The following is a 13,420-nucleotide window of genomic DNA, read 5'->3' as shown; positions in this document are numbered from 1 at the left end:
TGAAGGTGGTGAGGAGTACCTGGAATGTCCTTCCCACTGTGGTTCAAGTCCTTCTCTGCAAGATACTTAACATATACATAATCTCCAGGTTGTACATAATGTACTGGCCCATCTAATTCTCTGCTTTGGGCCCCAGCCACATATTTTTAAATTTTTCTAAATTGTTTATTTAGGGCCACCATGTATTTGTGTAGAGTTTCTTTCTCTACTCGAATGAGTGTTACTCCTTCTTGGACCGCATATGGTCTCCCATACATTATTTCAAAAGGGCTTAATTTCCCTTTTGTTCTTGGTTTTGGTTCTAATCCGTACTAATGCCAGAGGAAGAGCCTGGGGCCAAAGCAAATTTGCCTCTTGTCCCAGCCTAACAATTTGTTGTTTGATCATATGGTTAATTTTCTCTACTTGGCCACTGGATTGAGGGTGATATGGAGTATGCAATTCCCTAATCTATTCCCAAGTGGTGACTAATTTTCTGTACAATTTTGAGATAAAATGTGGCCCTCTATCAGAAGATATAGCGGCTGGGACTCCAAAAGGTGGTATTATTTCTTGTAACAATGCCTTGGTCACCTCTCATGCCTTAGCTGTCAGGGTAGGGAAGGCTTCTGGCCATCCTGAAAAGGTATCTGTTAACACTAATAAGTGTTAACGATACCCCCCTTTCCTGGGTAATTTTGTAAAATCAATTTGCCATTGCTGCCCAGGTCCACAGCCCTTCCCAATTTGTCCAACTTTAGGCTTTGGAATGTTTTTTAGGATTAGTTCAGAGGCAAAGACCACACTGACGAGTTACTTATGTAACTGTGCCTTGTAATTTTCTAGCCAGAATTCTATCCTTTAAATAATTGTACAAGGCATCTATTCCTCAGTGTGTTTTCTCATGTTCTTTTTAAGCACTAGTGACCACAATAAGAAAGAAGATACTACAACTTTTCCTTCTTTGGTTACAACCCAGCCTTCCTGGCTATAAGTTGCTTCCTCTACCTTTATAAGTTATTTTCCTTTTTGTTATATACTGGTTTACCTTCAATAGAGATCTTTCCATCTGGAATTAATGCTGCCTCGACTATTTCATTGGGTACCTCACCTTTGGCTGTGTCTTTTGCCTCTCTGTCCGCCAGCATATTTCCTTCTTCCAATTCTGAGTTCACTTTTTCCGTGTGCCCTGATGTGCATACTTGGAACAGGATGTCTCAGCTCCTTGGTATTTGTGGCATTTGGCATTATCTAAACAAAGGAAGAGGCCTTAAACCTTCACATCTATTTCCTCGTCCCCAACAGTTTCCCTGTTCCCAGGGACAGGTTCCAGGGCTGGGCTGTCACTTGCACAGAATGAGGAACAGATGCTGCACTTGCCAGTGGCTCAGGGGGCTCACGATCAGTGCTTTGAATGCAGCCTTTGTGCACACTCTGCCTCCCTGAGCCGAGCAGCATTCCTGGGCATGGACACCCCTGCTGCAGCCAACATCCTCCCAGCACAGCTGCAAGAATGAGATTGCAGCAAGTTCTGGCTGAAGGAGTCTCCAGTCTGCTGCAGCCCTGCACCTGCAGTGGAATCACCTTGTGCTGCCATGGGGGAGCAAAGGGGGTGAGGGGCTCTTTGCAGATGAGGGTCTCCTCAATGTGCTGCTGCTGCTGCTCCTCCCTGGGCCCGATTCAGCTGCTGGTGCCTTTCCCTGCAGCTGTATCAGGAGCCTGCCTGGAAAAATGACACTGCCAGTGCAAGTGACAGCCACCCATCCCTGACATGACCCTACTCACAAGGCAGAGCCTACCAAACTGCTCCAGTCAGGAGATGTTAGACAACATAAAAATACCTTCAAACAATGCATTTTCCACATTCTGTCAACATCATGGCCACACAGTCCACATGTTGGGGGCAGACTGCTGTCAGCAGAATGGGAGCAGCCTCAGCAGCTGCTCTCCCCATGGCTGGATGGCCATGGCAGTGGAGGCGAGTCTCTCACCGTGCCCACTGCTGTGGCATCCAGTGCTCTGGAGTTGTTCCCACTGAACTTAGGGTGCTGCTACAGCAGCAACATCACATCACACATTTGATAACAAAGATTTGGAATGGCATAGAGAACTTGACCGAAGAGCTACTAAAAAAAAAAAAACGGGAGGCAGCAAGGGAGTTAAAAGAGTTCACTCCTTCTAATACAAGCATGCATGGATTTAAGCAGGGACATTGGGGTAATCATACTGGGGACTGGTTTGAAAGCCTTGTCTCTAGCAATTCCCACCAGTCGGCAAGATTTTTTCTGGCGAAAGGAGTAGATAAGTGTGGGGGAAGTTTGGTGAACGTAATATGCAACCAATCAATGTGATTGATAAAGCATAGTTCCATTTATTGAAGGCACCATCTATATTTGTAATCCAAAGTACAATGACTAAGCATATTTGGCATAATTTCATTGGTTTGAGGTACATACGCCTCTCCTACTATTGGCTCTTGTAAGAGTGAGATGACCACCCCTTCCACTTTTTCAGCTATGTCTGTATACGTGCCCTTTAGCAGCAAACCTACTGCATCTATCCTCTATATAGCAACAAACTAACCATCTCTTCCTTCTCTCACATTCTCTAGCTGCAGTAGTATCAATTTTATGAATAGGCTGCTATGGTCTGACCTTGCTAATACGTGCAGTTTAGCAGCTAGATTCTTGCACTGAATCCTCAGACGAGCCATTTTCATGGGCTGCTAATAAGGCCTCAGCTGAGCCATGTCCATTACTTGATAGCCAAGTATCAACAGCTAGGTCTATTAAGTTGTTAATTTGGGCTATCCTGCTTTTGTTGGATGTTACAATTATATAATCGAGCAATCTGTGTCTTTATTGTCTGTGGTCCATTTTGAGCTTTATTATTTTGCTCCTGCAAACATTGCTTATTCTACAGTACTGTATAATTCTTACACAAATTGCATTATATTCATATATTGCAAGATCACTATGTAAAAATCCCTTTCTTGATAAATAGGTTTCCCATAACATTATCGAGGACCATATCAACTTATGGGGCACACTTTAAGCATTATAACAGTTCAAACAAAAGCTATCTTCATCTTTGAAAACAGAGGTCTTTCTTCTTCTCTTTGCTGGGGGGCAGCAGGGATCTTCATCTCTCCTCTTTATTCAAACTTATGGGATCACAACTGTTTCAACATCTGCTCATTTCAGCACAAATGCCTCTGCTCATATCTACCATTAAACCTGTAATCTCTATGTGCTATAGGGAAACTAGTCTCTTCTCCATAGCTTAAAAAAGAGAAATTTCAGTCCATGACTCATATTTCCCTCATCTGGGGCCTGACTCTTCCTTTTGTCTGACCTCAGTGTTTTCATACTCTTTCTGTGCATATCTTCATCTTGGTCCTTTTCTTTCACTCAGGATAGAGAACAAAGTGTCTGCAAGTCTCATTCTGGGCAATGAAAGAGTGAATATCTCACTCAGGCAGTGGCTGGAGCAGTTGGGATGGAGCATTTCAGACCAGCTGTGACTGGGATGGGATCGTAAGGGTCCAGCCAGAGAGTGGTGGTGGTTGTTCTGGCTGCATGGCTGTTTTCTGGTGTTTGCTGCATTCAATTCCAGCTGCGGGCAGGTGGGTTTCCCTTCCCCTGCCCAGCAGTGAAGGGTGAGTCCCTTGCCAGGACGGGCCCAGCTGTGTCTGCCCCAGGCTGCGCTGCCCAGGAGGGCCCGGCCGCCCGGAGCCGCTCTCCCAGTGGGAAAAAGGCCCTGCGGACCAGGGCAGGGCAGGGTTTGAATGTCAGCTCGGTGTTCTGCTGAGCCACGGGCTCCCTGGCTGTGCCGGGGGGAATCCAAAATCTTGGCAGCTGTGTGGGCCTCCCCTCCCCATTTCTATTGGGGACCCTGCTGAAAACGGGGCCCAGAGTCAGAGCCCGGCCCTGGCGCAGGCCCGGCCAGGCCTGTGGGCTGCGCGAGGGGCCTGGGCTTGTGTTACCTGTACTGAGGCCAGAAGAGAAAGAGAACTTTCTCAGCATTTATTCACCTTTACATATGTGCTTCACAAGGAATCTTTCTCATTGTGTAATGTGGGAATCCTTAAAATCAGAAGGTTTTGGGTAAGCTGCAAAAAAGCAGGCCTCAGAAACAACAGAACTGCAATTAGAGCTAAGCAGAAAGCATAAGGCATGTCAGCAGATGTTATATGACATGTAGAAAGCAAGGACAAATAGAGCAATGGTCTGTGTATTAACGCTTGGCTAGAACAACTCTCTAAGCTGCAGAAAAGTATATCTAGCAAGATATTAGGAAGGTCTAAGCTTAATAATGGAGCTCTGTGCATTGTATTTTAAGGCTTACAAGTAGGTATTGTATTCAAAATAAGCAAGCATTGTTTTAACCAAAGGTACATGCACTTATAGTGGTTGGATGAAACTATTGTCATTATGCTCTTGCTTTTTGTAATTGGTCAAAAAACTTTCAAAGTACATTATAACATCACTATTCTCTGGCTGTTGCTGAGAACATAAGCTTCTGGCATCTTCCTGCTGTTCCAACCTTGTAATGACTCTGATGTTTGGGAGGAAAGAAAAAAAATAAAGCAGCTTGAGAGACATTCCACAGCAGTCCCGTCCCATTCATGATTCCCTGGCCTGCGCTAATGTAACAATGTTTCATATTAAAAATCAGACACCAATTGATTCTTGTCAGTTCCATGGGAGGCTGCCCAGGTCCTGGCAGAGAAAAATTTCAGGTAATCTTTACAAACCATTACAGCAGCCTAGAAGTAACAGGGTCCCTGGATGAGAGATGATCGGATGGATTTGAACACATAGAAAGGATCCCAGCCAATTGAACCCTAAGTGCAGATGCATCATTGGCCAGGGAAATGGGTGTGTTAAGACCCCAACCAATCACATGTGTTTATCTGGGACATTCAAACCCTCAATTAAGAAGAGTCCCAAACAATAAAGAAAGCTTTTGCCATATGGATCACTGAGGGTTCATGTGATCTCTGTTTCCCACCACAACCTGAATTGATGTAATAGGTGTGGTCAGTTGGAGTGTTCAGTTAGGTGGTCAGTGGCATGTGGTCAGTGGGGGTGGTCAGTGGGGATGTGGTCAGTGGTTTGGTCACTGGGTTGTTGTCCATGGGTTTGGTCAGTGAGTGAGGTCAGTGGGCCATGGTCATTGCAGTGGTCAGTGAGGTGTGGTCAGTGGGTGTGACCAGTGGGTGTTGTCATTGTGTGTGGGCAGTGGGATGTGATCAGTAGCTATGGTCAGTGGATGTGGTCAGTTGGGAGGTCGGTAGGGCTTGGCAACTGGGTGTGGTCAGTTGGGTAGTCAGTTGGTGTGGCCATGGGTAGTGGTCAATGGGTGCAGTCAGTGGCAGTAATTCGTGGGGTGTGGTCAAAGGGTGTGGTCATTAAGGGTAACCTGCAGGGTAGTCAGTGGTTGTGGTCAGTGGTAGAGTGGTCAGAGAATGTGGTCAGTGGGGATGCAGAGTGGAAGGTGGACAGTGGTGTGTGGGACAAGGGTATGGTCAGTGGTTGTGGTCAGTGGTTGTGGTCATTTCTCAGGACCATATGGTTGGGTCAGTGGGGTGGTCATTGTGTTTGGTCAGTGGGTACCATCAGCGGGAGTGGGCAGTGGGGTGTGGGCATTGGTGGCGTGGAAGTAGGTGCAGTCAGTGAGGGTGGTCAGTGGTTGTGGTCAGTGTTTGTGGGCATTGAGGTGGTCAGTGGATATGGTCAGTTGGTGTGGTCAGTGAATGTGGCCAGTTTTTGCAGTTACTGGGGGTGGACGGTGTTGTGTGGTCAGTGCGTACAGTCAGTGGGCATGGTCATTGGGGTGGTCAGTGGATGTGATCAATGGGTGTGGTCAGTCATGGTGTGGTTAGTTGGGTGGCCAGTGGATTGTGGTCAGTAGGAGTGGACTGTGGGTGTGGTCAGTGGGAGAATTCATTGGGGTGTGGCCAGTGGGTGTGGTCAGTGGGCTGTGGGCATTGGTGTTTTAGCAATGGGTGTGTTCACTGGGTGTGGTCAGTAGTTGTGATCAGTGGGGGTGGTCAGTGGTGTGGTCAGTGACATGGTCAGTGAGTTTGATCAGTAGGAGGTGGTCAGTGTTTGTTGTCAATGGCAGAATGGTCAGTGGCAGTGTGGTCAGTTGCTATTCAGTGTAGGCATTGGTGTCTTCATAGTGGGTGTGGTCAGAGGGGTGTGGTCACTGGTTGTGGTTATTAGGGTGAAGGGTGGGTGCATTCAGTGGGTGTGGTCAGTGGGGTGTGGTTATTGGGGTGCAGTTAGTGGTGATGGTTTGTGAGTGTGGTCAGTGGGTGTGGTGACTAGCTGTGGTCAGTGGGTGTGGTCAGTGAATGTGGTCAATTGGGTAATGGGTGAGGATTGTCAGTTGGGTGATCGGGGATGTGGTCATTGGTGTGGTCAGTGGGTGTGAGCAGTGGGTGTGGTTGGTGGGTTTGGTCAGTGAGGGATGGTCACTTGGTGTGGTCTTTGTGGGCAGTGGGGGTGATCAGTGGGGATGTGGTCAGTGGGTGAGGTTAGTGGGGGTGTGGTCACTTGGGTGGTCATTGCATTGTGGTCAGTGGGGTGACCATTGGGTCTGGTCAGTGGGGTGGTCAGTAGGTGTGATCAGTGGTTGGGGCCAGTGGGAAGTGGTCCTTGTGGTGGTCAGTGGGGTGTGATTAGTAGGTGTGGTCAGTGAGGTGTGGGCCTTGGTGTCTGAGCAGTGGGTGTGGTCAGTGGGTGTGTTCTGTGATGGGGATGGCAAGTTGGTGTGGCCAGCGGCATGTGGTCAGTCAGGGTATGGTCAAGTTGGGTGGTCAGTGGATTGTGGTCAGTGGGTATGGACAGTGGGTGTGGCCATTTGGGGTGGTCAGTGCTGGAAGTGTTGGAAGTGGGATGTGGTCAGTGGCTGTGGTAGTCCGTGGTAGTGTGGTCAGTTGGGTTGTCACTGGGGGTGGCAAGTGCAGGTGGTCAGACGAAGTGTGGTAAGCATTTTTAGCGAGAGGATTTGGTCAGATAGGTTGCCATTGGAGAGTGGTCAGTGGGTATGGTCAGTGGTTGTGGTCAGTGAATGTGGTCAATTCGGTAGTTGGGTGGGGGTGATCAGTTGGGTGGCCAGGGGATGTGGTTGTTGGTGCGGTCAGTGAAGGTATGTTCAGTTTGTCAGTGGAGTGTGGTCAGTGGGTGTGGTCAATGGGGTGTGGGCATTGGTTTCTTGGATATGGGTGTGCTCAGTGGGTGTGCTCAGTGGTTATGGTCAGTGGGGGTGTTCAGTTGGGGTGTGGTCAGTTTGGGGGTCATTGGGGTGTGGTCCATTGGTGTGTTCAGTGAGATGTGCTCAGTGGAGGTATGGTCATTAGGGCAGTGAGTAGTGTCTGGCCACACCCTATAGTCAGTGGGTGTGGCCAGTGGGTGCAGTCAGTGAGGGTGGTCAGTGGATGTGGTCAGTGAGACAACTCGGTGGGTGTGGCCAGTGGGTGTAGGCATTGGTGTCTTGGCAAAGGATGTGGTCAGTGGGTGCAGTCAGTTGTTGTGGTCAATAGGTGTGGTCACTGGCTGTGGTCAATAGGTGTGGTCACTGGTTGTGGCCAGTGGGTATGGTCAGTGGACTACGGTCGTTGAGGCGTGGTATGCAGAGGTGGTCTGTGAGTGTGTTTACTGGGTGTGGTCAGTGGTTGTGGTCAGTATGGGAGCTCAGTGAGGTCTGATCAGTGGGTGTTGCCATATGGGGTAGTCACTGGCATGGTCAGTTGGAGTGGTCAGTAGGAGGAGGTCAGTGATTTTGGTCAGTGGCAGTGTGGTCAGTTGGGTGGTCAGTGGGTGTGGTCTGTGGGGTGTGGGCATTGGTGTCTTTTCAGTGGATGTGGTCAGAGGGTTGTGGTCAGTAGGATGTGGTCATTTAGTTGTGGTCAGTGGGGTGTGGTCACTGGGTACACTGAGTGTGGTCAGTGTGAGTGGTGAGTGGGTGTGTCCCTTTGGGGTGATGAATGAGAAGGTGCTTGGCCAAGGCAAAAGGAGGCTCCCTGTGTGCCCTGCTCCCCTTTCCCTGAGCTCCTGGGAGCTCTGCAGCCCCTGCTGCCATCCCATCTGCCCAGGCCAGCAAAACAGCCCGGCCTTGGGGCTCTGCAGAGCTGCTCCTGCTCCAGGCCCAGGGCCCATCCCAGAGCTGGGGCAGCCACAAAGCTGTGCCCACTTCTGTTCATTCCTTCTCTGATGAGGATGGATCCTCTGACACTTGGAGGATGCTGATGAATGTTACTTTTCCAGAGGCTTCTTCTTTCTTGACCTCCTCAGTTCAGGAATTCAGTGACAAAGGTTCATAAACATTTGTTGAAAACACCCAAGCAAGAAAAGCCCCTGGGAATTATTTCAGTTGTCAATTCTTCTGTGGTTAATTAGAAATATTTCAGAAGCGTATTCCAAGTAAATATACTATATTGAAAACAATACAGAGAGAACAGTTTTGTCCTGTGGTCTTTTCCTGTTTATAGATTGATATCAGCCATGGCCAATTGGTATTGACTCCCAGCAACTTCTAATGCAGGTTGAACTGATATGAAAATCAAGACCCTTCATGGCTGACATGACAATTGATCAGATTTTGTCCCCACACCCGCCCCACCATTTCCCTCATCCCACTTGTAGAACTTTTATGGATCAGGGACAGAGTTGCCAAAAGAAGCAGGGCAGTGATTCTTCCCCTGTGCTCAGCACTGGCACCTCGAGTGATGTGTCCAGTTCTTGTCTACCAATTTAGGAGGGACCTGGAAGGGCTGGAGTGTGTCCAGAGAAGGGTAATAAGGCTGGTGAGGGGTCTGGAACACAAGTCCTGCGAGGAGTGGCTGAGAGAGCTGGGGTTATTTATCCTGGAGAAGAGGAGGCTCAGGTAGACCTCATCACTCTCTACAACTCCCTGACAGGAGAGTGCAGCCAGATGGGACTCAGGCTCTTTTCCCAAGGAACAGAAACAGGACAGGAGGACACAGCCTTAGACTGTACCAGGGGATGTTTAGGCTGGACATTAGGAAATATTCTTGAATATAAGAGTGATTGGGCACCAGAGAGGTGGGTATGTCACTGTACCTGGAGGTGTTTCAGGATAATCTGGCTATGGCACTGAGGGCCACGGTCTGGGTGACAAGGTGGTGTTGGGTCACAGGTGTAACTTGATGCTCTCAAAGGTCTTTTCCAGCCTGGGTGATTCTGTGACTATTGTGACACTGCAGTACCTCATGGAACTGAGAGGACCAGAGTGACACTGTGTATGACATGGCACCACAGAGCCAAGGGGCCACTGTGACACTGTGGGGCTACATGGAAGCAAGGAGTCCATTGTGACACTCTGGGTCCTCGTGGAACCACAGAGGCCACTGTGACACTGCAGGGCCCTGGGGAAGCAAGGGACCATTGTGACACTGTGGAACCAAGGAGAGCCTTGTGACAGCCTGGGCCCAATGGAATCAAGGGGCCATTGTTCCACTGCAAGGATTCTTGGAACTAAGGCAACAACTGTGACACTGTGGTGCCCCATGGAACCAAGGGTCACTGGTGACACTGCAGGTTTTTGTGTAACCAGGGCTCCATTGTGACACTGCAGCACCAAGGAATTCATGGTGGCACTCAGAGGCCTCATGGAACCAAGAGGCCACTGTGACACTGCAGGACCTTGTGGGACCATGCAGAGCATTGTGACAGGGCAGGACCTTGTGCAATGATGGGGCCATTGTGACACTGCAGGGCCCCATGGAACCAAGGGGCAAGTGCTGCTTATCAGGGACTCATGGGATGAAGGAAACTTGTTTGACACTGTGGTGCCCCTTGGGACCAACAGGCCATTGTGACACTGTGGGACCAAGGAGAGCATTGCTGTACTGTGAGACCTCATGGAACCAAGGATCCACTGTGGCACTGCGGGGACCAAGGATCAAAGGGACTTGGTGATACCAAGGTGTCCCATGGAACCAAAGGGACATTGTGACACTAGGAAGTCTCATGGACTCATGGAGACCATTATGGCAATTTAAAGTACCTTGGAACTGTGTTGACACAAAGATGATGTGGGATTGTGGATCTGCTGGCGGGTAGGAGGGCTCTGCAAAGGGATCTGGACAGGCTAGATCTCGGACTCAAATACAACCAGGTGAGGTTTAACAAGGCTGACAGCTGGGTCCTGCACTGTGGAAACAACAAGCCCTGCAGTGCTACAGACTGCAGACAGAGTGGCTGGACATCAGCCAGGCAGAAAGAGACCAGGGGGCACTGATGGACAGCAGGCTGGACATGAGCCAGCAGAGTGCCCAGGTGGCCAAGAAGGCCAATGGCACCTGGCATGGCTCAGCAGTGCTGTGGGCATCAGGAGCAGGGCAGTGATTCTTCCCCTTTGCTCAGCACTGATGATGCTGCATCTAGAGTGCTGTGTCCAGTTCTGGGCCCCACAATTTAGGAAGGACATGAAAGGGGCTCAAGCGAGTGGAGAAGGGCAACAAGGCTGATGAGAGGTCTGGAATACAAGCCCTGTGAAGAGTGGGTGAGGGAGCTAAGGCAGTTTATTCTTGGGAAGAGGAAGCTCAGAGAGACAAAGTGGTGTCAGGGCAGAGGTTGGACTTGATCTCCAAGGACTTTTCCAGCCTGGCTGATTTTGTGATTCTCTGAAACCACCCCTGGAAAAGTTGCAGGATGAGCCCTGAGACTCCTCTTCAGAAGTTCCAGCAGCCCAGGTCCCTCAGCTTCTCCACACAGCCCCAAAGCCCATCCTGTCAGTCCTGCAGAGCCTCTCTAGTCCCTCCTCACTGCCCACAACAGGGAGCCCCACACCCAGACACAGCAGCCCAGATGTGCCCCCTTGGCCTGTGGTGCCTCTGGCATGGAAGCAGCACAAGGCACTGCAGGAGCCTGCAGACAATTCCTGAAGCACTTGTAGGATGATCCTGCAGCCCAAGGGACATTCCCATGGTGACAACTCGGGAACTGAAATGGAAAGTCCAGTCGTAGAGAAATGGCAAAATCATGATGGGTTGTTTGCAGGGGAGGGGACAGGATTGTGAAAGAGACAGAAATATGGATCAGGAATGAGGAAAGAAAGCAAAGGTGAATCAAAGGAAATGCTCAGGGCTGTGTGGGGGTGGCTACAAGGCAGCTGTGGCTCTGAGCAAGAGTGTCTGCAGTGGGACTGGCAGCTCACAGCTCATGGGAACAAATTTCTGCCCAACTGCAGAGGCCACGACAAACCTGAGTGGTTACCCTTGTGTCCCTCAGCCCTTGCTGGCCCCAGGGGCTGATGGCATTTGTGCTCACTCAGCTCCATCTCCCCACAGCAGCACCATGGGGGTGCTGATGCCTGCTCTGTGCAGTGCAAACAGGGGCTCCTGAGCCAGGGCTGCTGTGTCTGTGCAAGGCACACCTGTGTGAGCTGGGGGAGAGGCTAGGGCTGCAGAGGGGGGATGTTGTTTGCAGGTGCATGAGGACGCTCTGGGATGCTGCCCTGGGCTGTCCAGTGCAGTGGGGATGGATCAGCCCCTGCTCTGCTGCTCCTTGCCCAGGTCCCCCCTTTCAGGGACCTTGCAGAGAACCATCCATGCTGTTTGCCCCCAGCATGCCCATGGCCAGCTTGGGGCTGCTCATGGGGGTTTTCTCTGCTCAGCATTGACCTGGCCAAGTGTTCTGGAGAGAGCCTGACCAAGGAGCCTGGAGCCCCCAGGCCCTGCCCTGAGGTGCCAGCGCTGCCCCAGCAGTGCCCATGGCCTGTCCCTGCTGCAGCCCCGGCACTGCCACCCCCAGGGCTGTGCCCAGCCCCGAGAGCACTCAGGCCCTGCAGCAACACGAGGGGCAGGAGGGCAGCGGGGCAGTGGCATGGGTGCAGCACTGGCAACACCAAGTGCTGCTGCTGCTGGGCACAGCTGCTGTGTCAGTGCTGATCTGCCCCAGCTCTGCACACAGACATTGCTGTTGCAGCTCCAGAGAAGGGAACAAAAGGGGGATCTCTGTAGAAAACTTGACTGGGAGAGAAATCCTTCAGTGTGTTTAAAGCCACGAAGACTGCAGCCCTTTATTGACACATTTTGTGGCCACAGGGAAATTGCAGAAACCTAATCAGCAATTGAACACAGAGTGGCTTTTTTATGGACAGCATGGCAAAATGAAAACAAAGGAAAAATAACCCCACAACCAAAATAAAAAGCAGTATAAAAGATGACGTATTACAAGTGGCTTTCAGAAATTGGCTAGCAGTTTAATGTTCCTGAAAGCAGCCAGTCATCAGTGTCCACACTGAAGCCTTGAGCTCTTGATTCCTCAGGCTGTAGATGAGGGGGTTCAGGGCTGGAGGCACCACTGAATACAAAACTGACAGTGCCAGATCCAGGGATGGAGAGGAGATGGAGGGGGGTTTCAGGTAAGCAAATGCAGCAGTGCTAATAAACAGGGAGACCACAGCCAGGTGAGGGAGGCAAGTGGAAAAGGCTTTGTGCTGTCCCTGCTCAGATGAGATCCTCAGCACAGCCCTGAAGATCTGTACATAAGAGAAAACAATGAATACAAAACAGCCAAGTGCTAAGGAAGTAGTAAAAGCAGAAGCCCCAAATTCCCTGAAGTTTAAATGTGCACAGGAGAGCTTGAGGATCTGGGGGATTTCACAGAAGAACCCCCCCAATGCATTGCCCTGGCACAGAGGTAGGGAAAATGTATTGGCTGTGTGCAGCAGAGCATTGAGAAAGGCACTGGCCCAGGCAGCTGCTGCCATGTGGGCACAAGCTCTGCTGCCCAGGAGGGTCCCGTAGTGCAGGGGTTTGCATATGGACACGTAGCGGTCGTAGCACATGATGGTCAGGAGAAAATACTCTGCTGAAATGAAAAACACAAAGAAAAAGAGCTGAGCAGCACATCCTGAGTAGGAGATGTTCCTGGTGTCCCAGAGGGAATTGTGCATGGCTTTGGGCACAGTGGTGCAGATGCAGCCCAGGTCAGTGAGGGCCAGGTTGAGCAGGAAGAAGAACATGGGGGTGTGCAGGTGGTGGCCGCAGGCTACAGCGCTGATGATGAGGCCGTTGGCCAGGAGGGCAGCCAGGGAGATGCCCAGGAAGAGGCAGAAGTGCAGGAGCTGCAGCTGCTGCGTGTCTGCCAATGACAGCAGGAGGAAGTGGCTGATGGAGCTGCTGTTGGACATTTGCTGTGTCTTGCCATAATGATCTGTAAGAAAAGCAATCATGGAATAGTTTGGTTTGGAGAGGACTTTAAATATCCCAGCACACTTTGCGGGCCCTTTCTGCCCACTGCCTGCCCAGGACTCTGCTGCCTGGATCTGTCCCTGCAAGCAGCTGCTTCCCTGTGCCCAGGGCTGTACTCTGCCAGTGCTGCCAGAGCCCAGCCCAGCCCTGGGGGCTCAGCATTGCCCTTCAGATCCCTCCAGCACAGGGCACTGCTCAGGGCCAGCTCTG

General features: G+C 50.6%; 1 protein-coding gene across 1 annotated transcript; it reads right to left on the bottom strand.

The window, feature by feature from the left end:
• Window positions 1-12,216: 12,216 nt before the first annotated feature.
• On the bottom strand, window positions 12,217-13,149 carry LOC306816116 (olfactory receptor 14J1-like; the record flags this gene model as incomplete). The annotated part of the gene is made up of 1 exon (XM_079332605.1): window positions 12,217-13,149. The coding sequence occupies one exon, from the start codon at window positions 13,147-13,149 to the stop codon at window positions 12,217-12,219; it is 933 nt and encodes a 310-aa protein (XP_079188731.1).
• Between the last annotated feature and the right edge of the window lie 271 nt (window positions 13,150-13,420).

This window comes from Erithacus rubecula, assembly GCF_903797595.1.
Source record: "Erithacus rubecula genome assembly, contig: scaffold_367_arrow_ctg1, whole genome shotgun sequence".
Taxonomy (NCBI): domain Eukaryota; kingdom Metazoa; phylum Chordata; class Aves; order Passeriformes; family Muscicapidae; genus Erithacus; species Erithacus rubecula.
Note: the sequence above shows the minus strand (reverse complement) of the source record. Positions and strands in the feature narration are given on the sequence as shown.